At 41.1% G+C, this 24403-nt stretch overlaps 1 protein-coding gene across 2 annotated transcripts in view; it reads left to right on the plus strand.

Moving 5' to 3' along the window:
* ulk2 (unc-51 like autophagy activating kinase 2) overlaps positions 1-24403 on the plus strand; it is a 120778-nt gene that overhangs the window by 68759 nt on the left and 27616 nt on the right. The window contains exons 12-16 of one of the 2 annotated variants that reach the window (XM_080210723.1): positions 3052-3140; positions 6804-6975; positions 8514-8574; positions 10149-10241; positions 18653-18790. In XM_080210723.1, the coding sequence (XP_080066849.1) occupies positions 3052-3140; positions 6804-6975; positions 8514-8574; positions 10149-10241; positions 18653-18790 (553 nt within the window). The remainder of the gene's footprint in view (positions 1-3051; positions 3141-6803; positions 6976-8513; positions 8575-10148; positions 10242-18652; positions 18791-24403) is intronic. The other variant, XM_080210724.1, reaches the window with a different exon arrangement.

Genomic DNA, 24403 nt, shown 5'->3' on the forward strand with positions numbered 1-24403 from the left:
ATTGGGCCATTCAGCCTATTGCGTCTGTTCTGCCATTCAATCATGGCTGATATGATTCTACTGCCCATTCTCCTGCCTTTTCCCTGTAATCCTTAATCCCTTTATTAATCAAGAACCTATCTATCTCTGTCTTAGTCACTCAATGACCTGGAATCCACAGCCTTCTGTGGCAATGAGTTGCACAAATTCACCACCCTGTGGCTGAAGAAATTCCTCCATCTCAGTTTTAAAGGAGCATCCTTTCGCTCTGAGTTGTGCCCTTGAATTCTAGTCTCTCCCACTAGTGGAAACATCCTCTCCAAGCCCGTTCTATCTGGGCTTCTCAGTGTTCTGTAAGTTTCAATTAGATTCCCCCTCCGCCTTCTAAACTCCATCGAGTATAGACCCAGATTCCTCAACAAGTGTTCATGTGAAAGTCTTTCATTTCTGTATCATTCTTGTGAATCTCCTCTGGATTACCTCCAAGGCCAGCACATCCTTCCTTGGGTATGGGGTCCAAAACTGCTTACATTCTTCCAAATGGGATCTGACGAGAGCCTTATACAGCCTCAGCATCCCTGCTCTTGTATTTTAGCCCTTTAAAAATGAATGCTAATGTTGAATTTGCCTTCCTAATTACCAACTGAACCTGCACCTTAGAGTCCTGAATCAGGACTCCCAAGTCCTTTTGTGTCTGGTTTCTGAAGTCATTCCCCATTTAGAATATAGTCTATCCCTCTATTCTTCCTACCAAAGTACATAACTGCACACTTTTTCATATTGTATTCTATCTGCCACTTACTTGCCCTCTCTCCTAGCCTGTCCAAGTCATCCTACAGCCTCCCCACTTCCTCAACACTTTTTGTATCCCCTCCCCCAATGAGCTCGCTCACTCACTCACTCACCCCATCCCCCAAAGAGGCTGTGCCCCCATGCCTGATGCCTGGTAGACAGTGTCAAAGTGCCCCATGGGCATTGCCATTTTGCCCTTTGGGAAGAGCCAAGCTAGCAATGCCCAGAGTGATTGCCCCCTTCCTTTCACTCCGGCGGAGTCGGGTTGCCAGATCGCAGCTAATCGGGAGCTACTATAAACCCGCTGGAGTGAAATGCTTCTGGCTGGAGGGAGAGGAAGAAATTTCAGTTCTGGGCCTGCAGATGTGCAGATTTTCATTGTAATAATTTATGCTGAAATCGGTGTGGAGCTGATGGCGCCAAAAATCCAGCGGCCGGAGACTGGCAGAGGCCGTGGCGTCCAGCGGGAAGCCTGCTAAATGGTCTACGCTCGAGTCTACCGGCCCGCTGTGCAGCTAAAGCAGTGCAGCGGCCTCTGCCGAATGTTTATACTTGGGTTCTTTCTTGAGTGTGATGTTCACATGGATGTTCTTTAAATATATTTCAATGAAAATTAACAACATGTATTTATTGAGCACCTTAATCTCAAATGGTTATTATTGAGTTTAATCCAGCTCACTTTGGAAATGGGTGTAAAATTTTCCCCTGCCACAACCCCTCCCTATTTCCTTCAAGCTATTTCTTTAATCTATTGTTGCATTCAGTTGCGCAGATCATAACATTGGGCATGCAGAGTGAAAGGAACAATCACGATAGATCGCAACCACGAAGACCTCACACTCTCCTGGCTGTTTAGTGAAAAGCTTGGTTTGGGGGAAGGGAGGCAGATGCAATTTGTATGCGTTGTATTCATGCTAGTAACCATCTGCAGTTCATTTGTTTGGCATGTGATTTTAATCTGAGGAGTATCGTGAAAGATATTTGTGGCCTTTGCCAATTTATTATTGTCTGTTGGTGGTCTCCTATTGACCGTTATTGCATATTTCAGTGGTGGGAACAGCCGTTTAAAATAAAAGGTTTTCACTGGTTTGAGCCGTTCTCTTGAGCTGAATTTCTTGGACCAATAAAATTATAAATTGGAAGACATGTTCATCTTGACACCTAAAATTGCATTGTACTCGAAGTTACTCTCCAAAATGAGCATACTTATTAGCAGTCCTTAGAGTCTGAAGGCAGCTGGACAAATAAATTCTTAGGTAACACAGGAAAGTTAAACAGCTTTTTAGCTTTAGCTTCTGCTGCTACTATTGTTTTATTGACTAATATTTGTGCAGAACTTGGTGAGCCCACAGCTGGAGTACTGTGCATGGTTTTGGTCACCACATTATAGAAAGGATGTGATTGCACTGGGATGGAACATTTAAGTTATGAAGAGAGGTTGGGTAGGCTAGTATTGTTTTCGTTGGAGCAGAGAAGACGGAGGGGTGACCTGATCGAAGTGTACAAAAGCATGAGGGACGTGGACAGAGTGGCTAGGGAGCAGCTGTTTTCCCCCTAGTTGAAGGGTCAATCATGAAGGGGACATAAGTACAAGGTGAGAGGCAGGAGGTTTACAGGGGTGAGAAGAAAAAATTGTTACCCAGAGGGTGGTGACAGTCTGGAATGCATTGCCTGGGACGGTGGTGGAGGCGGGCTGCCTCACGTCCTTTAAAAAGTACCTGGATGAGTGCTTGGTACATAATAACATTCAAGGCTATGGGCCAAGTGTGGGTAAATGGGATTAGGTGGGAATTCAGGTGCAGGCTCAGTGAATTGAAGGGCCTCTTCTGCACTGTATAACTCTGAATGTTCTCAGCGTATTGTAAATTACCCTTCAGAGGAAACAGCAAAATTAATGTCAGATTGGGAGAGGCTGAAGCTGACAATAGGCATTATTTCACATTAAAGATCATTTCTGTGATTTGGGTGGTATTTTTCTGCTGTGAGCTTAAAATGGCAGGTTATACTTAGTGTCACTGTCACTGCTGACGTTTTTGTTCAAGATTCACTGTACCTCTCTGCACAATGGCCTCAAAGGAAGTGGAAACGTGCTCTTATGGAAATTGCCCTTTCACTCTTTATATCCTGCCATCTCGTTGTGCCTTGTTTAAATCAGGATTGAGTTGAATGGAAGGGAGTGCGCTTGAAATGCATTTGATCAATTAAATTGGGTGTTCTAATGTAAAGCCAAAATGAAATCTAGTACTTAAACCTAATGGATTGGAACGATTACATCTGCAGCGTGTCCTGTGCCTGTACCCACGTGCCCTGGTTCTGTTTCCGGTAGCTCTTGTGGCAGCTCTCCATCTTGTCATTTTGCCTCTCCTCCTGTAAGTAGTTTATTTTATTGATGCATTATTCATTCCACATAACCTCTGACTAAAATTTTGCCATTATGTCAATGATGAATGAATCTGACTATTGCTCGTTCCGTTAATAGCTAATTGGTAAGTGAATGACTTGAAACTGCTGTAAAGCTGGCTTAGTTGAATATATTTTATACTCACCATATACACCCATGTAATCGTCAGTCTTGTGTACAAGTCGACCCTGACCTTTAGCCAAAAAATCCAAGCTGTTTGTTCTTTCCACCTACTCGCTGCTGAAGTCCCGCTTAGCCTGGTGCAGACTTCCTTGTAGAATCATGGAATAGCACTCTACTTAATGTGACTATTCAACTTCTCATGTCTGTGTATATCAATAAATCAAGGGCACTGCCTGACTGGTGGGTTATGTGTTCCTGTCAATCACATCCTCTAATATGGCAGCATGCTATCAAGAAGGAGCAAAGGGGTACACGCCACAGTTCATACTTGAAGTTGTTGAGTTACAGGGCAGACAAATAATTATGCAGTAGCTAGAGAATTCAAGGGAGTGATGAGAGATTGGGGGAAGCTTGCTACACAGCTTGCAAGCATAAGAATAAAGCCTGAGAATAGATGCACAAACAGAGAAAAGCCTAGCATGTAGCTGCAATTGGAAGACAAAGTTGCAAAATATATCAATGCAACTTATCAGAATAGACTCAGTTTCTCGAAAACCTATCCGAATCTTTGCCCTGAAATAAGAAAAATGCTATTTCTTATTTCCTGCTCCTATTTCTTATGTTCTTACTTGCAGTAGAAGATCAGCCAAGATCTTATTGAAAAGCGGAGCAGGCTTGAAAGCCTGAATGTCCTACTCGTGTTCCAATTTCTTATGTTCCTGAAATAAGGCATTGCATTTTGTATTGCGATACTGGACGAAGATTTCACAGCGTCTCTCTGCAGAACTTGATGACATTTCAGCAGTTTATAATCAAACATTGACAAAAGAATGGATACGCATTGGCATGTATGGACAAGACTTCTGTTAATTTTGATGTGCTAGCCCGTAAAATGGCGAGCAAAGTTGAAGAGAAAACAGTGTTTGTGAAGACAGTAACTCATGAAAAAAGCAGATTCACCATTGTGCTGTTGCATATGTCTGATGGGACAGAGCTTAAGCTGAATGTGATATTAAAAAGAAAAATCCTCCCAAAGCAGGAATAGTCATCCATGTTCATGATTAAAGATGGTAGACAAAGGTGGCTTGAAAATATGGTGGAGGAAAGTTTGGAGTTTCTGCCGAAGAGCATTATATAAAGAAAAAAGTCCTTTCATCTGGGACATGTTGGGATCGCACCTTGTTGATTTTGTTGAAGTTGGATTGCAAAACAGTGATGTTGCTGTGATTGCCTGTGGTCTAACCGTAAGCCATTGAATGTTTTGCTAAAGAAGCCCTTCAAGGATAGAATGAGAAGAAAGTGGAATGACTGGATCAGAAGGAAAGACGCTCATTCAGGTAGCAGCATGCAGGCCCGAACTTTAGTAATCCTGTGAATAGGTTGTAGAGGCCTGGGATGAAATCAAAAACGAAATTGTCATCAAGTCAAGTAAGAGGGATATCCAGTGAATTGATGGCACATGAAGGTGATTATGTGTGGAATAGTAGCCAGTGATGAAATGATGTACTTGATCCATCTGATGATGCCATTCAAGAAACCGATTGAGGCATTTTATTTGGTTTTGAAGATGAGAGTAATTTTTATGCATTTTAATCAGTGCATGCTCTCCTGCGCTCCTCTTTCTGTACTGTGGATAAAACTGAGTGAAATTATATGAATTTGTATATATGACTTTTATCTGTGACTCAAGGGAGCTTATTATTTGTAAATAAAAATGTAATAGAAGTATTTTTGGCTCCTTTTGCACTGACTCTGGGGGTGAAATTGGTGGGAACAGTCATATCTGGTAACTGATCGCAAGATGGGCGAGAGCAAATATTGTTCATAAAAGTTGACCCACTTTTTTTGACTCAACATCTAGTCTTAGAAACCCAATTTTTACACCAGTTTTAGATTAGCAAGGTTAATTTTCATTACCATTCAAAGAATATGCATTTAATAGAAATTTTGGAACAATTGTGAACCTTGACTTACACACACAAATCAAATTTGACATGTTTTTAATTTTTTTTGTGGGGAAATTCAGCTTGATGCTGTTTTCATAACCCAATTTGCATTTGTGCGAATTAAATTTGTATTCCAGCTAAGTTGGCATTTGTTTTGTATCAGTCAGCTGTAGAATAAACCAACACACACAACTATTTGTTTTATATGTTCCTGTATGTAGCCTGATCTCTGCTTTATTTTGTCAGTGTTCTTTTAAGCCAAGCACCCATATAATTGGCTACATCATGTTGTGCACCAAACCAACCTTTTTCTTCTCTTCAGTGACAGTCAGCTTCCCAAAGTTTGGATAGCACAGTTGGAATGATGGCATTTTCTCTTGCATGCCACCCATGTTGATTTTAAATTATAGTCCAATCAACTCATCACAGCTTCTGTTCTGATGTATGTATTTCATTGCTATCTGTCTCCATCTTTTTGATAACTTCCCCCAAGATCAAGAGTAGTAGTCCAGATTGGGATTTCCTGGTGCTTTGTGACAAATTTCTAAACTTTGAAATTGAACTTTTTTTGCGCATTTTTCCATGAAGAACTGAGACATGGTTTGATAGCAACAATTCTAAAATTGCAACTCAAAGTTCTGGTTCATTGTTACCTAGCTTCCCAAGCCCTTGGATCATCTTTAAGGGTGTAATCTTTAGTGTTTTGTAGCTACTAAACATGACTAGATAACTTAACTTGAAAATGGTAGGTGATCAATAATATAGTTGCTGTGCGAACCTTCTGTGATAATAGGGTGCCATTTTTTGACATGGGATGTTTGGCTTCATGGCCAAATTAAAGTAAATTCTTCTAAAGTTGGTGTGCTGTGTAGTCTTGAGTTAGTGTGACATGGTGTCCTCTTCAAATCAGGCAGTGATGGACTGTGAAGGTCATGTATGATTGGGACCAAATACTGCATTTCCGCAATAAAAATGCATTTCAGGAAACCAAAAAATGACTTGGATTTGTAAAGCACTGGATGTTTCAATGTGCTTTGCAGCTAATTAAGTATTTTTTGAAGAATCGCTGTTGTAATGTAGGCAAAAAAGCAGTTAATATGTATGCAGCAAACTCTTACAAACAGCAATATGATAATGACCAGATATGATATTGGTTGAGGGATAAGTATTGGCCCAAATACTGGAGATACCTTCCTGGCTCATCTTCAAAATAGTGGTTGTATTTTGGTCTCTTTTTGGCATCCTTAATATAACTTTACCTTAATATACCTTTTGAGTCCATCCTAAATTATGGTTGTGATGTGGTGAATGGAGGAATTAAAAATAGAGAAAATAAACTAGTCCGGTCTTGCCCTGTGGTATAGTAAATATATAATCTTAGTCTTCTGAAGGGTAATATTTTAAGCAAACATAAAATATTAAACTGTTTTGTGTTCATGAAACCTTGCAAAATAACAGAATAAGCTCTTTATAATTTTATTAATACAGCTCCATGAATGTAAAGACAAAATATAACCTTACCTTCTGATATGGTTATTAAAATATAACCTCTCTTTTTCTAGTCATTACCAGATATGCAACGTATACAGGAGGACACTCTGCCTTCCCCACCTCTGGGTCCGCCTAACTATCTACAGGTTTCCAAAGACTCTGCCAGCAGTGGCAGTAAGAACTCTTCATGTGACACAGATGACTTTGTTCTAGTTCCGCATAGCATCTCTTCAGATCAGTCATGTAAGCAGCTGCTCTTTGCTTCAAATATTCAAGTTTGCCATAATATCTGTCTACACATAGAGGGAGAAAAAACCTTGAGGAATCCAGAAGCAGCTTGACTGTACTGTTGCAACATAGGCTATGAGGGCTTGAAAACTGCATGGTATGGAAACTAGGAACAGGAATAGCCCATTTAGCCATTCAATTGGATCATGGCTGATCCTCTATCTCAAGGCCATAATCCTCCCCATATCTCTTGATACCAATAAAATCTAAAAAATCATTTGCCTCATTCTTGAATACATTCAGTGACTTGGCCACCACTTCCTCCTGTGGAGAATTACACAGGTTTGAATGAAGAAATTTTTCCTAACCTCAGTCCTAAGTAGGCTGCCCTGTATCCTGAGAATGTGACCCCTGGTTCTAGATTCCTCATGACGTGGAGATGCCGAAGTTGGACTGGGGTAAACACAGTAAGAAGTCTCTCATCACTAGGTTAAAGTCCAATAGGTTTATTTGGTAGCAAAAGCCATTCTTTTGCTACCAAATAAACCTGCTGGACTTTAACCTGGTGTTATGAGACTTCTTATTCTAGGTTCCTTAGCCAGGGGAAAACATCCACCCTGCATCTAATCTGGCCCATCCTGTTAGAATTTTATACCTTTCAATCACATCTCCTCTCCTCCTTCCAAATTCCAGTGAGTACATGCCCAGATGAACCTACCTGTCCTCGTAGGACGGTTCCATCAACCCCGTATCAGCCTAGTGAACCTCTACTGCACTCCCTCTGTGGCAAATATATTCTTTCTTACAATCCTCCTCCTCTTCTGCATTGCATCTCTTCCAGAATTGAGTTAAAGACATAGCTTTGTAGAGTAAATGTGTTTTATTCTGTCTGATTGGGGGTGTCCAAAATAAAGACGTGTTTCAGCCACGGCAATGGAATACCTTTCCTCGGTGACGCAAAAAAGGTTTGCCAACTATATGAATACTTGGAAAATCAAATAAAATCTTCCCTATATTTGGTTTCCTGTAAAGATATTTTTTCCCTTTTCCCAATTTCTCATGTAACATATTTCATGACTTATTCAAAAGATGGCATCTCCAGCAGTACAGGATTTCTCAGTTCTTTTCTGGAGTCAGCCTATTTTAAATCTGTGGATTTGGCCTTTTAAACCTCTAAAATGGAAGAGTGTCCTCATTGACTCTAGGTTGATACCTAAGCGAGTGGATGATGCTGATGCTGTAATAGGATGAATTGGCTCAAACTCAGTCTTTTTGAAGAGCTACTTTGAATTCAAAACTGGATCTGCTATTCATTCCTAGTTAATTACACTCTATCACAAAGCTTTGTGTTGTAACCCAGAGAATTCAAGTATTTATCAGATGTGTTGTTTACATAATTGCATAGTTTTTAAACAGTCGAACTCTTCTTTCAAAGTTATCACTCACTTAAATTGAAACATGTAAATATTTAGCTACCTTTGTATTCGCATAGAAAGGGTTTGGTGTTTCTGACAAAGCTTATTCTTCTAAGTTTCTTCTAAAACTTTATGCAGATGACATGCCGTTGGGAACGGTTGGCAGACGAGCTTCCAGTGAATTTTTGATGTGTGGAGGGTACGTACAAATCAACTAAAAGTCTGTTTTGTGATTGTCCAAAAGTGATGGAGGAATGATTTGGAATAATGCTGCATTCATTGGAATAGATATCAGGAGCAGGTTGCATATAGAGAGACTTTATTTTAAAACTGTAGGTAAAACCAGTTAGTCGATTAAGTTTGTTATTTAGTGATTTAAGGATTAGAAGGGGCGCCGGTTCAAAATTCACCATATTTGAGAAAAGCTGTAAACTACGATTTGTCCCGTTGCCCTCAGTGCTAGGGTGGTGGAAATGAGAACTCAGAGAGAAGGTTACCGATTTGGAATGGGCTTTAAAGGGAGTTGAATCAACATTGATTGAGGATTGGGGATTAATAGCTTGTTTGATTCCCTTTCCCCAGTAGGGATAGGACAAGGAACTTGCGAGTAGAAATAACAGTGCTAATTAAATGTGGGATCTTCACTTTGTTGCTTTAACAAAGGTGTTCATCCATTTGCAAAACTTGATCTGATCTTTTCAATAAAACTGTACAAAGGGGAATGCTTATAAATACTTTTTCTATTAATATTTGCAGCAGTAATTTTCAGGCTTTTGTGCTTCTTTTTGGAAGATCAAGTGTGTGATTGGGTGGTGTGAGGAGAATTGGAGCTCACAAACAACATATAGTTGTATAGGTGGGTTGGGCCAAAGGCTTTCTTTACTTTGGGCTGTGTTATCCAATGCCTAAATCACTATCTGAATTTATGTTTGTATAATTCTGCAAACACTTGGAGTTCATGCAATAAAAATATTTCACTATATTGAGTTACAATTTCAAAATTCAACATTTATTCACTTGATAAAATGTGATGTTGGGAATTGTCAGGCATGCACATGACTGTTAGTTTAGCCTCATTGTGAGATGTATTTCTTTACCAGGATTTGCAGCCTTGGAAGATAAACAGGAGTGCATCTTGCTCTGTAATAAACGTAGCTCTGTGTTGCTTTGCATGGCACCCTAATGTGTGTTCTTGTGTAAACTGTGGATGTCTAAACATATTCTTCACTTGAGTAAAGCAATATTGTTAAAATACAAAAATGTATGCTGAATTCTTGAAAAGATTAGAATGCAGCATGGCATCTGAGTACAATAAATATTCAGTAACATTTGTTATTCGCACCAGTTTCCAAGTTCTTTCCAGTCTTTTAATAATTTAGGCATCAATGGTTGAATAATAAACATTTTCGGAAATGTATTTTGAAAGTTTTTAACTGCTGAGGAGCAAATAATGGTCCAAGCTATGGAGGCTACAAAAAGCAGAAATCCGTTCGCTTTACCAAAGTTCAAATTTTCATTGACTATTGACTTGCTCCTGTGAAAGATATGCAACTCAGTGGCAAAATGAAATTCAGTATTCTAACATTGTATTCCAAAGAAAGTCCTGAGGAAAAGTTCACGGCAGATGTTTAATCTCAGTTGGCCAGAAGGAGGACGTGTTGGGGGTATGAGCCTTGAGGCTGAAACACTCAAAAGGTTCACAGGACAAACGCTAGTTTCAAAACAGAGAATTAAATCAGCATCTTCGATTTTCTGTCTCCACCAACTTATCAGGCAGTCACCTTTAACCTCTTCTGGGGGCTCAGCAGCTCTGCAGAGACCTTCCTCAGCCTCATCCAGGTCAAGCTCTTCTAGCTCGGCCAACAGGTAGGACCTTCGTGTAGAGTTTAAAAGGAATAAGCATGGGGGTAGAGTTTCTGCTTTGGACAAAATCGAGTAATTACACTACGCTTGAAATTTTCCTGTTTTCAACTTCCAATAAAATTTATTTGCATGTTTACAAATGTAAAATATTTTGTGAACAAGCGCGATCAGGCAGTGTAATGAAACACAAGTGTTTCTTTTCCATTTTAAAAAAATATTCTTTGCATTAAAGCATGGTAACCTAGTGACACTATATTAATATGGGTGTCCACTCCTCTGTCTGTGGGTAACCTGATTTTAAGATGATTGAAAATGTCTTTTAAAAAAAAATACATTATCATTTAAAAGATTTTTTCACATTAAAAATATTTAAACCGTGCCCAAGAAACTGGAATTTGAAAAGCCTTCTCAAACCAATGAAACTGGCAAATCTCTCAATTTTGACTTTGGTGTGGCCAGTTAATGCAACCTGGGCCAAATTAAATTGTGAACCACAGAGAAGATTGTGGAAAATGAGTGTAAGTGGTTCTGGGCATGTTTCACCAATGTTTTAAATTTACCAAGTTTTGGCAGTAGTTCAGTCAACTTGTACTCAAATCTGTCCGCAAAACCAGCAGAAACTCCTCCCAGTATTTTAATTATCTGTTAGAGAGCCACCTTGAAGTCATTTGAGACAAGACCGGGGAGGAACCAAAATTTTTGACATTTGTGCACAGGTATTATTAAAACCTGAGGGTTGACCGATTTATATTTTTTAAAAAATTGTTTAAATTGTTAGTTTTTCAGATCAGAACACTCTTTGACTCGCAATTTTTGTGGGGGAAATCAATACACTTTTGAGAAAAGAAATGGAATCTTCTGGTGTAAGAGCCAAGATTTACAAAATCCTCTGGGGTGCCACCTAAATGTGTTTCTGTTAATCTGTTGTACCAGTAAAACCTGTTGCTGTTTTTATCCATGTCATTGTCAAATAAATATTGTGTAAATAGATCATTTGGAGCATGCTTTTTTTGTTTCATGATGTTGGCCGGAGCACGCTGCTGATTTAGCTGACTTGTGGGGCGCAAATAGTGCTCTGTGGGACTTCATATTTTGTTTTCCATATAATTGTCAGGAGTTTTCAGAGGGGAAGTCACTTCTACTGAGTTCCATGTTCTTGAGTTTTGTACATTTCTTAAACTCTTGGTACTTTTTCACTTGGAATTCTAAATGCTAACTCTTTAAACCTTCAAAGCCTCACTTGTGTTATGTTGCATCCACCTGTGGATAGCCACAGCCTACAAAAATCCCAAACCTTTGGATTTGCACCAAACCCAGAATGAAAATTATATCAAACTATTCATTTAAAAACAAGCATCCTGTTTTAAATCTTATATCCACTGGTGGCCATGCCTTCACATATCTAAGCCCTTAGGTTCTGGAAGTCCGTTGAGCAACACTCCCCCTCTTTACCTCGCTTTGTTGCTATGGGTCTTGCCTTTAAAACCTACTACTATGGCCAAGTTTATAGTCATGTGATGTAATATCGCCTTATTTAATTCGGTCTCATTTTGTTTTCTAATGCTCTGAAACTCCATGGGACATTTTATTATGTTAGATCATGTATGAGTAGTGAAATTTTTTCTTAAAAAAAAGATGCACCTATCTGTAAAGCAAAGTGTGTTTACTCATACTGAATTTAGTACTAACTGTAGTCCTTCAAAAATCTTTGCATTCATTTTGGATTTATCTCAGCCGAGTGATCCAAAGGCTACTTTAAAATCCAACATTAATTTCACCTTTTCCACAATGGGTTTTCTTTGAATGTTTTGGAGTTTGAGTAATTTTGTCACCTTGCACCAAAATAAGCAGCTGTCATGTTGCAGAATGAATCTGAATTTATATCATGTTTGATCACATATTCAGGATGTCCCAAAGCCTCTCAACCACTTAATTATATTTGAAATTAAGTCACTGTGGAGTGACCAGTTGCAGCTTCTACGCCCTCAGCTGTAAGTTGTCAAAACTGGCAAGTGAGGTGAAAAACAGTTAATCTTTTTATGATGATTACAGTTGGAAATGTTGATCAAGACATCTGTAAACTGATAGCTCTTCAAATTGTACAACCAATCTTTTAATTTTACCTGAATCAAAACATTGAGGTTTAAGGATGACACCTTTAGCATGCAGCAGTACCATCATTGAGTGGTCCAGTTTTTTTCATCGTGGGCTATGGGTATCACTAAGATTTATCGCACAACCTTATTTACATAGAGAAGATGGTAATGAGCTGCCGCCTTGAACCACTACAGTCTGTGGTGTAGGTACATCTACAATGCTGTTGGGAATAAGTTCCAGGATTTTTATCTGGTGGCACTAGAATAGCAATTTAGCTTCAAGTCAGGATGATGAGTGGTTGGGAGGGAACTTGCAAGTATTGGTGTTCCCATGTGTCTGCTGTCCTTGTCCTTCTAGATGGTCGTGGTTGTGGATTTGAAAGATGCTGCCTAAGGTGCTTTGAGATCCTGCAGTGCATCTTTTAGGTGGTAAATGCTACCACCAATGCGTCAGCGGTAGAGGGACTGAATGTGTATGGATGGGATGCCAGTCAAGCAAACTGCTTTGTCCTTGAGAATGTGGAGGTTCTTGAACATGATTGGAGCTGCACTCATACAAGCCAGTGGAGAGTATTCTGTCACACCCCTGACTTGTGCCTTGGAGATGGTGGACAGGCTTTGGGGAGTCAGGAGGTGACTACTTGTCACAAGATTCTGAGCCTCTGACCTCTTATAGCTGGGTTACTATGCTGAGGAACTCCTGCAGCGATGTCCGGGAGTTGAGATGACTGACCAACAACCACAACTATCTTCCTTCGTGCTATGCATGACTCCCAACAGTGGAGAGTTTTCCCCCAATTCCTGTTGACTCCAGTTTTGTTGGAGCTTCTTGATGTCAGGTTTGGTCAAATTCTGTTTTTATCTCAAAGACAGCTTCTCTCACTGTCACCTCAGGATTAAATATCCTATTGATTACCTCAGTTTCCTCAATTCTTAAAACAGAGCGTTATTAGTGGGACTTAACAGAATTGTTAATGAGGCAAGGACATTTCTCTGGTGAAAGTATCTTGCTGCTTTGTTTGGCTTGTCAGGAACTGTATATGAGTTGTGTGGAAGTTTTGCATTTCCAAGTTAGTTTTCCTCTGCTCATCAAGTATGAGGATGTGACTGAAGTTGGTGAAATATTATCAAAGGTATTTAAATTCCAAATATTAAAGTTATTTGAATTATTGTATAAGTGGTATTGGCCTATGTCAAACATGTTAGTTTCAGCCTAGCAGGGTAACTGACAAAACAGCAAGTATCTGGAGTGCAAAAAATTTCTTGGCGAGGTCAACACATGTCTGGACTTTATTTCTATCTACAAACATTTAATCTTACTAAATTAATGCAAGTGAGTTTTGCAACTTCCTGGCTGGCTCAATGGTTGGATCCACCAGCTGGTGTGGTTTAGATCAGAAAGGTCTAGTTTTAATTCTTGGCCTGTGCCTGGCTGACATCTGGGGCATCCACTCAGCGGTCTAATTCAGCCAAGGTCCCCTTGTTCTTTGTGTGTGGATGTTGCTGTGAATTATTATATCTCCCACAGTTAGTAGCCTGCCTTTGATAACTCTAGTGGAATAGCCATTTAATTGAGGTACTGGAGATCTATTGGTGCACATGGCACTTCACTACAGAAGGGATGGGGGCTGAATGGTGAAAGAAAATTGGTGTTGCTGTCTTGTAGGTGATTGTATGTAGTGCATATTGATAAGTATTCATTTGCAAGTGAAATGTTAGTGTGAAGGCTGTGAAGGATAGAATTTCAAGTTACTTCCTTTCCCTGCAATGCAAAAATTCTAATTTAGTTGAAGGGGGGAACTGCTCCAGTGCTCTGTTCAGTAGTTTCTGACATTCTTTCAGATATGTACATTTCTGCTGCTGAGAAATTACAATTGAAGATTGAGAAGCTGCTGACTGTTGTGGATTTTTGTACAGTGTATAAGATAATTCAGTTTTTCTTTAAGAATCCACTGGAACTGCATCCTGTGGCGCAATGGGTTGGTGTATCAACGCAGTAAGCCACGAAGTAATGGGATACATGCTCATAGCGATGAGTTGCCAGTTTATGGCTGTGTTGTTGGGAAGATGCCAAACAAAAGGTACTTCTTTATAAAAAGGGAGGGGAAAAAAGAAATCAATGGGTGAGTGAACTGAATTGCATCTACACCTCATAGCGGCTGCTTGCAGAGCATTGGAGAGATCTGGGAGAAGAATACCCACTGTTCTGGCCAGAGAATGATGAAAGATTTGGAAGAACATTTAATAGGAAAAGAATCCAAGCAAGTTTGTTTACATTCTGTCTACCTCAGCAATTTGGATTTTATATTTTGCTCTTTTGTCGCAGACTTCTGCCAATGGCATTAGCCATTATAGCTTACAAACAGAGCAGTTTATTTTTACTGGATCATCATTAGGCCCCCGTTTATTGCACAGCTGAACCCAAGTCTATTATTAATGAATGTGTTCACCCCAGCCAACTGTGGATTGGCGAGAGTGCAGAAGAGGTTGACAAAAATGATTCCAGGGATGAGAAACTTGGAGATAGTTTAGAGAAGTAGGGACTGTTTTCCTTGGAGAAGAAAAGGCTGGGAAGAGATTTGACCGAGGTGCTCAAAATCATGGGGCAAACTCGATAGGGTTTTTCAAGAGACTTCTGGATGAGTACATGGAACTTAATAGAATTGAGGGCTGCAGGTAAGCCTAGTAGGTATGGCTATCATCGGTGCAACTTGTGAGCCGAAGGGCCTGTTTGTGCTGTAGTTTTTCTATGTTCTATTTCAGCACCATTGCTGTTGCATAGGAGTATTAGGATCATGAGTAAGCTGATCAGTCTCTCAAGTCTGTGCTTTGATTCAATAAAAACATGCCTGATTTGTATCTTCACTTCATTTTACTAACCTTTGCTCCATTTCCCTCAAGACCCTGACCAAATAGAAATTGACTAATCTCAGTTAGGAAAATTTCTGTTGATCCTAACATGGGAAGAGCATCAACCCAAATCTCAACAAAGTTCCATTTTAGAAAAGCTTTCACTCTGTAGCTGTTCCAATTTTGGGATGATCGAACCAGCAAGTGTCAAGGTTATCATCATGTGATAACCTTCTGATGTGGATGTAAACTGAAGATCAAATTTTACCCAATTCGGTCAAATGACATTCAGCTAAAGGAGTGGGCAAGGTTCCCAGAACAGAATCTGTTAGTCTCGGGCAGAATTTATGATCTCGCCCAAGCGAGGCCATAAAATCCCGCCCTCAGTGTTCGACAAGTAAAGCGTGGCCATTTGCACAAGGTACTGACATCCCTAGAATCAACCCAGCTTCAGACTGTGAGGAGAAGCTGTAGCTTCCATTTACAACGGTCTGTCTCAGGAAGGGAAGTTGTGCAGTCTGTCAAGATTATGATTTAAATAAAATAACCGTTCAGTTGAACTAATCTCCTTTATTGCACCTCAGATATCTGTTCAGAGTCGAACCTTGTTTTACTTGGCTCTAATTAGATTCTGATGTTTTTCAAGACTTGGTTTTTCCTGTTCTCCTTTTCTAGAAGTGCTATTTAATGCTTGGTTACAGTTTCATGGGCACTGGCTGAGCTCCAAGTACTCTATCCAAATGACTGTTCTTTAAATGTATGTTTGTTGTATGTGAAGGATGTCAGTTATTATCCGGAGTTCATGTGCATACTCTGAGTCGGAGTCAGTGGCAGGAATGGAGTCTGATTTCTTTGTCCTCCCAACCAAGTTGGGTCCAGGTGTGCTGGGGCAAATTCTGTCTCCTCCATTATTGCCACCCACTAATAGAGCACAGACTCGACAGATTAGGGATTGAACTTGGAAGATTTGTTGTTTATCTGGCATTTAACTGATGCATAGGAGCAGGCCAATTGGCCCATCGAGCCTGCTCCATCATTCAAAAAGGTTGGCATGGTGGTTAACATTCAGTTGGGGTGGCACAATTGTTAGCATTGCTGCCTCAGCACTCAAGACCACGATTTGATTCTGACCTTGGGTCACTGTGTCGAGTTTGCATGTTCTCCCCGTGTCTGTCAGTTTCTTCCCACTGTCCAAAGATGTGTAGGTTGGATGGATAAGCCATGGTGAATGCATGGGGTTACACAGATAGGGCAAGGTGGGGTGGGGATGGACTTGGTAAAATGCTCTTTTGAAGAGTCAGTGGAGATTCATTGGGCCAAATAGCCTCTTTCTGCACTGTAGGGGCTCTGTGGTTCTGTTTATTGTTCTATGATCACGACTAATCACTACCTCAATGCCATTTTTGTGTGTTATCTCCAGATCTCTTCTTCTCTTTAGTGTTCATAAATCTACTGATTTCTGTCTTGAGCATGCTTCAGTGATTAAGTTTCCACAGCCCACTGGTTACATGTGATGAGGATCCCAGCTTTCAAAAACTTCTTGTTTAACCATTCTGCACATACCTTTTGATAAATAACTTGCTCTTGCTGACTTGTTCAGCATAACATAAACGCTGCTTCTCACTTTGTTTTGTTAAAAACAGCTCTGGCATGGTGTGCATGTATAAGGTACCAGGACGTGGCTCTTGTCTTATGCAATTAATTTCTCTTTAGCTGAGATGTTACAGAGGAATGTGGTCTGTGATATGTAACTCCAGATTTATGCTTGGCAGAATACTACCCTTCTCAGCCTAAGAGTGGTCTTGGGGTGGATTTATAGAGAAATCTATTTTAATTGTGTGGATTTACTTTGCCTGCCACTATGTTTTCAACAAAATGCATAAACATGGTCCATTTATTTTCATGCTTGTTGCTAGGTGGAATTACTCAAGCACATCTCTCCTTCCAAAAGAGTCATTTAAAGTGTATATCTTACTCTTTAATTTGTTTTTTTTGTGGGAACTGTGAAATACTACATGAATATCAGCCACCGATTGATTCCTCTTTTCTGCTCTCCCCGACCCCTATTCTCTGGTGATTCATTTTGTTCTTGGCTGGAGCTGTAGTTATATGCAGCACGCCTATCCTGCCCTCCTTCATCTAGGTGTCAAAAAAGTGGAGGAGTTGAAATAATTATAATTGTGCCTTTTCTGTCACTCCCAGCTTGACAGTTGTGTGATTGTTATTTGGTAAGCAGGATGCTCTATAAGAGCTGGTCACAGTATTGTCTAGACTAAATGTTACAAACCGAATTTAAGAAATAGGACTTAATTTCAGCATTGTTTGAAAAATTTAAGACTGCACAATTTATGGTGGTGTGGGGGAGGGATCCATGACCAACTGAGTTGGTAAAGATACAGATGGTTCAGAATGGTCTGAAGATGCTGGTGTTGGACTGGGGTGGGTACAGTAAGAAGTCTCCCAACACCAGGTTAAAGTCCAACAGATTTATTTGGAATCACAAGCTTTCGAAGCACTGCTTCTTCATCAGGTGACTCACCTGAGGGAGCAGCACTCCGAAAGCTCGTGATTCAAAATAAACCTGTTGGACTTCAGCCTGGTATTGTGAGACTTAATGATTTGAAGTAATCGTTTATCATTTGCACTCTGGATATCCAATAATTTAGTCAGTCTTTCTATTTGGCTATTGAAGAGTTAACTTGAACTTTTTTTTAAAGTGTTCTTTTGGCTGCAGTTAGTGTTTTCATCAAGTCCTTGGAAAGTCAATTGAGAAGGATCTCTCCATGCCAAGAAAGTGGCAAATAAGACTTGTAGCAGGGGTATTTTGCAGGTGTCATTTAAGTTTAACTGAATATGAGGAACTGAGCGTCGTCATTCAGTCTGTCACATGTTTGTCAATTTAAGCTGCGCCTCTCAGAAGCACCCCTGCTACAAATTGTATTTGCCTTGAACTGCGTTGCTGGCTTCAGTTTTCGTTGTGATGTTGATTTGTCACCTTTTCATTCTGGTGTACCATTTGGGTACTGCCTTGGAACACGGCGTTCCCAATGACGTTCTCTGTATTTATTTTCTTGGAAACTTCTAGGGTTTGTGTAATCTGATGAAGCTGGATGGGGGAAGGGGGGGTGTTGTGTAAATGTTGTTTCAAATTTAGCGCAGAGCTTCCAATCCAGTTGAAGCTCACTCTTTTTCGTTAAAGTTGGACTTCATTACGTGGTTCATCCAGACAAAGTTGAAAGGAAGTTCATGGGAGTTTTATGCAATCGGTAGTCATATTTCAAGTGGAGCATTGTTTACAAGAGAGAAACATAGCTGTCATTGATTCCTTCTAGCTCAGGTTGATATCTCGTAGCAGCTGCTCCAGATATTTTTAAATACCTCATAATTTAGTACCCAGATAATGGTGCAAATATGTTGAGAAGTTGGAACTCCTGCTTCATGGCCAGCTGTTGTGTGTTTTGACTTCAGGCAGTGTCCACCTCCAGTCTCTCCTCGCACTGAGTCGGCTCCGATTCCTGTCCCGACACAGATTCGAAACTACCAGCGGATTGAGCAGAACCTGCATGTCACTTCCAGCCATAACACTAATCCCTATGGGTCACCCAGGTATGTTTATTTGCATTCGGTGTGCTTTAGTGTGTCATGAGAACCTGCTTGTAAGAATTTTAACTGTTTAAAGACTATGATCACTTCTCGGCCTTTTGGCTAAGATCAGATGTAGTGTTGACATGCTGTGCTTAGTTGAAGTCATTAGATTACATTTCAGCTACATTTGAAGCAACTTTTAAAAGTGGCATCTCGTCCTTTTGGCTAACCTGCAAATAAGATTAAGCCTTGGAGGAGGAGCTGTGCCTATTCCAATCAGCTTGGATCACGTAGATCAAACCCAAGACAGAAGGTGAGAGCCCTGTCTTGTCAGCTTGGAACTTGTTGAGACTCTGAATTGGAATAAAACCAAAAAAAATCCATGATAGCATTTTCCCAACCGTTCCATCTTCCTTTCCAGATTTCTTATCAATAGTTCTTTAAATTTCTAGATTTCTACCTAACCTAGTAACAGACTGCAGTGTTGTGTGTATAATTTTCAATACTGTGTTCTACTGTGATGTGGGTGCAGCTTAAGCAGAGTAACTGTGTATTCTTCTTCCACTTAATCAGTCCCTGAATGAGCATCTTTAATAACATAAATATGTCAAGACTATTAAATCATGACATATTTTGGTTAGATAGAGAAGGTTTGCCAGCTGCATTCAGCCCCAGTTTCAAAATAAGGCACAATTATACGATTTGCTAAATGCTAATGCTTTATTCCAGTTGATGGAACATTTGCTGATGCATTAACTGATGCTGCATCATAAATGAAATGGTTCAATACGTACCAACACTTCAGTTCAGAGAGTACTACTGTAGCCTGAGAGATTTCTGCATTATTTTTCATCCGAGGATTTGTGTGATGTTGCCCTTGTATCAGGGGAACAACACTTCAAGCTGATGCATGGACTTGTATAATTTGGAGACGTATGAAGTACTTTTGTGTTCTTGCTGGTTCAGATGTTGAGCTGGGACTGCATTGCTGTTGAAGGCATCCACTCTATTTGGAGCTTGCAGATCACTGTACTATCAACTGAAATATGTTGAATGAATGGATGACCTTTCTGGAATTGAGTCATGGGGGTGAATGGGTTGAAAGCTGGCAAGACTTCAAGTCAGGAGTAATTAGATGGGAGTAGGGCATGTGAACAGGCTGAGCTATTTCATAACGCAATTTTTTGTCTTTTTCCAAAATGCCCCAGTGGAAGGGACGTTGGGTTCTGAGGGGGGATTTTCTGACTGGTTTCTGCCTCAGGTTTGTAATTTGCCCACGCTGGTCAAGTAATTGATGCTACATGGCCCGTCTGAATTGGCTAGTTAACAGTGGAGCTAATGTACAGTCATTGCACATCTATGTTCTTATAGACACAGCTTTTTTATAGCAGGTATACAATCACACCAGTCTTTTTTGTAAGATTCTGGTATATTACCTCTTCCAGAGATGTGCCTGCTAGATTCAAGGATTTCTCCAATTCAAACATGTTAACTGGATGCAGCATTTGAACCTCCTTTTGAGATTTGTAATTGATCACTCTTCAGTGGGAGTAAATGCACTTCCTGCAGCTTAGAACATGACTGTACTACGCAGGTTTCACAAAGCGTTGAAAAATGGCCTATTGGAATAATAAAGATTGCATGAAATTTTGCATTTGTTGCCCATTGCTAATTATCTTTGAACCGTAGAATCTCTACAGTGCAGAAGGCCATTCAGCCCAACAGGTTTGAACCAACTCTGACAGAGTATCTTCCCCGGGCCCTCTTCCCTGACCCCACACGCTTATGATGTGGAGATGCCAGTGTTGGACTGGGGTAAACACAATAAGACTCACAACACCAGGTTAAAGTCCGACAGGTTTATTTGATAGCAAATGCCACTAGCTTTCGGAGTGCTGCTCCTTCGTCAGGTGAGTCAACCCCTGACAATGCAGCGGAGTAGTTTCTGTCCACTTGACATTTCTCCACATATACTGAACTCCCAGCCATTTCATCCATCCTTTAGACAGAAATTGGTTTCTGTCACAGAAGGCCCAGAGAAAAGGCAAAACGCGCTTAATATAAGAGCGAAAATTAATTGCAACAAGTTTTCATGTAAAGTAGGGCAGCTTTGTATCCGCAAGCCGCCATTGTGGGAAAAGGCAGTCTTTCACCCAGCAGCAGTAAACCTTAGTGATTGGGAATGGTCTTAACATAAGAACATAAGAAATAGGAGCAGGAGTAGGCCATCTGGCCCTTCGAGCCTGCCCCGCCATTCAATAAGATCATGGCTGATCTGTCGTGGCTCAGTTCCACTTTCCCGCCCTCTCCCCATAACCCTTAATCCCCTCTCTTATCAAAAACCCATCAACCCGCTTCTTAAAAATATTTAGCGAGGCAGCCTCCACCACTTCAACGGGCAGAGAATTCCAGAGATTCACCACCCTTTGAGTGAAGAAGTTCCTCCTCAACTCCGTTCTAAACCGCCCCCCCTTTATCTTGAGGCTGTGCCCCCTAGTCCTACTGTCTTTTTTGAGCGGGAAGAGTCTCTCCACCTCTATCCTATCCATCCCATTCATCATCTTATACGTCTCAATGAGATCTCCCCTCATTCTTCTAAACTCTAACGAGTACAAGCCTAGTTTATTCAGCCTCTCCTCATAGCTCAACCCCCTCAACTCCGGTATCAGCCTAGTAAACCTCCTCTGCACTCCCTCCAAGGCCAAAATATCCTTGCGCAGGTGCGGCGCCCAAAACTGCACACAGTACTCCAGCTGCGGCCTCACCAATGCCCTATACAGCTGCAGCAAGACCTCCCTACTTTTATATTCAATCCCCCTCGCTATGAAGGCCAGCATCCCATTCGCCTTCCTGACCACCTGCTGCACCTGCAGGCTGGGTTTTTGCGACTCATGCACAAGGACCCCGAGGTCCCTCTGCACCGTCGCCTGCTGCAGTTTTTCGCCACGTAAGTAATAGTCCTTCCTACCATTCTTCCTACCAAAGTGGACCACCTCACACTTGCCAACATTAAATTCCATTTGCCATTTCCTGGCCCATTCGCCCAGCCTATCTAGATCCTTCTGCAGACTCTCCACACCCTCCGCACAATTTGCCTTTCCCCCAATCTTGGTGTCATCAGCAAATTTCGACACCCTACACTCGGTTCCCTCCTCCAGATCATCTATATAAATGGTAAATAGCTGAGGCCCCAGCACCGACCCCTGGGGCACCCCACTAGTCACCAACCGCCAATCCGAATAGCACCCATTGACCCCCACTCTCTGCCTCCTATTTGACAACCAATCCTCTATCCACGCTAACACCCTACCCCCAACTCCATGTCCTCTGACCTTCTGCAGTAACCTCTTGTGAGGTACCTTATCAAACGCCTTCTGAAAATCCAGAAAGACCACATCCACCGGCTCTCCTCTATCCACCGCCCTAGACACATCCTCATAGAACTCCAGTAAATTTGTCAGACACGACTTCCCTTTAATGAAACCGTGTTGCGTCTGTCCTATCAAGCAATTCCCTTCAAGATGCCTCGCAATTTCCTCCTTAATGACGGATTCTAACATTTTACCTACCACAGACGTTAAACTAACCGGCCTATAATTCCCCGCCTTTTGCCTGGCACCCTTCTTAAACAACGGCGTAACATTAGCCGTTTTCCAATCTTCCGGCACTTCCCCGGAATCCAGCGACGTCTGGAAAATAACCACCAAGGCATCCACTATAACCTCCGCCATTTCTTTCAGAACCCTCGGATGCATTCCATCCGGTCCTGGGGACTTGTCCACAATCAGCCCCTCCAGTCTGTCACGCACCACCTCTCTAGTAACAGTAATGTCATCAAGACCCTCCAGTCCTACCACCTTTCCATCGCTAACACCTGGCAAATTATTCACGTCCTCCTCCGTGAAGACAGAAACAAAAAAGTTATTCAAGACCTTAGCCATATCCCCATCCCCTACCACTAGGTCCCCTTTCTCATCCTCTAAGGGACCAACGTTCACCCTAGCCAGCCTCTTCCTTTTTATATATTTATAAAAACTCTTGCTATCCTTTTTTATATTAAGCGCTAGCCCAGCTTCATAGCTTCTTCTACCCTCCTTTATCAACTTTTTTGTCAATCTTTGTTGACATTTAAACCTTTCCCAATCCTCTTCTCGCCCACTGCTCTTAGCTACTCTAAATTCCTCCGCTTTTAACACTTTCCTTCACCTCCTTCGTTATCCACGGCTTATTACATCTCCTCCTACGGTCCTTTTTGACCATCGGAATAAATTTCCGCTGAGCACCAAGAAAGATCTCCTTAAAGATCCTTCACTGCTCCTCAGCAGACCTACCTTCCAACGCGCTCCCCCAGTCCACATTCGCCAATTCTTCTCTCATCCTACCATACTCCCCTCTATTCAAACAAAGGACGCGTGTCCGGGAACCCACTTTCTCCTCTTCCATCTGCAACAGAAACTCCACCATACAATGATCACTCTCTCCAAGAGGATCCTTCACCGCAAGGTCCCTAATTCTACCCGCCTCATTACATAGCACCAGATCCAAGATAGCTCGCTACAGTGCAGCTTGTATGTTATGCCACCTGGAGGACAGTTTCGAGGATAGTTTTCACATGTCCATTCTAGAAATAATTATCAACTACTAAAATGTGCGATGAAATTAGGACAAATCAAGAAACAATACTTTTCACTGTATACTAATACATCAAATCAACATGCTCACCACTAATCAAATCATCTGTTAGCATTAATGTACTGAAAAGATGATTGCAAGGGAAGAGATTTTAACTAAGAGTGCTAAATATATGGCATGAGTGATGAGATGAAAAGTATTATATTATGTTGACTAGGAGTTGAGGGAAGTTTTTAGCATCAAAATAGGGTTCAGAGTTATTGGAATTGCACCAAAGGAAAACTTGGACAGATGGGCTAGAAAGTTCCCCTCTAGAAAGATTCAATCCATGATCTATGCAAAGTTACTGCATCTTGTATAGTAATGGCAATGGAGTTCAATGCTCCATAGCTATGATGCAGAAAATTAGTCTGGACTTGGTTTGTTTATTGCGCTCCAGTATTTTTTGCTATAAACTGTAATTCTGCAAACGGGGTGGCACAGTGGTTAGCACTACAACCTCACAGCACCAGGGACTGGGTTCAGGTTCCAGCCTTGGGTCACTGTCTGTGTGAAGTCTGCACGTTCTTCCCGTGTCTGTGTGCGTTTCCTCCAGGTGCTCTGGTTTCTTCCCATACTCCAAAGATGTGCAGGTTAGGTTAATTTGGCCATGTTAAATTGCCCATTAGTGTCTAAAGATGTGTAGGTTCGATAGATTAAATTTGTGGGGTTATGGGAATGGGGCCTAGGTGAGATGCTGTGTTGGTGCAGGCTCAGTGGGCTGAATGGCCTCCTTCTGCACTGTCGGGATTCTGTGATTCTAATTGTATTTCTGTAAACAAGGAAGGACTGCAATAGGCCGAACTGTGATGCTGACATGTACTTTCTAAACTTGTGCATAAAAACGATCTCCCTAATGAGATACCTGACGGCTTTGAACATGTGTGGAATACTGCTTTAGGAATAGTTGCTACCTTTAAAATTCCCCTCTATTCCCTATTCCCTATGTGGGCTCTCTCTGTC

The sequence above is a fragment of the Carcharhinus amblyrhynchos genome, chromosome 23 (assembly GCF_965287045.1).
Source record: "Carcharhinus amblyrhynchos chromosome 23, sCarAmb.v2.hapA, whole genome shotgun sequence".
Classification (NCBI taxonomy): domain Eukaryota; kingdom Metazoa; phylum Chordata; class Chondrichthyes; order Carcharhiniformes; family Carcharhinidae; genus Carcharhinus; species Carcharhinus amblyrhynchos.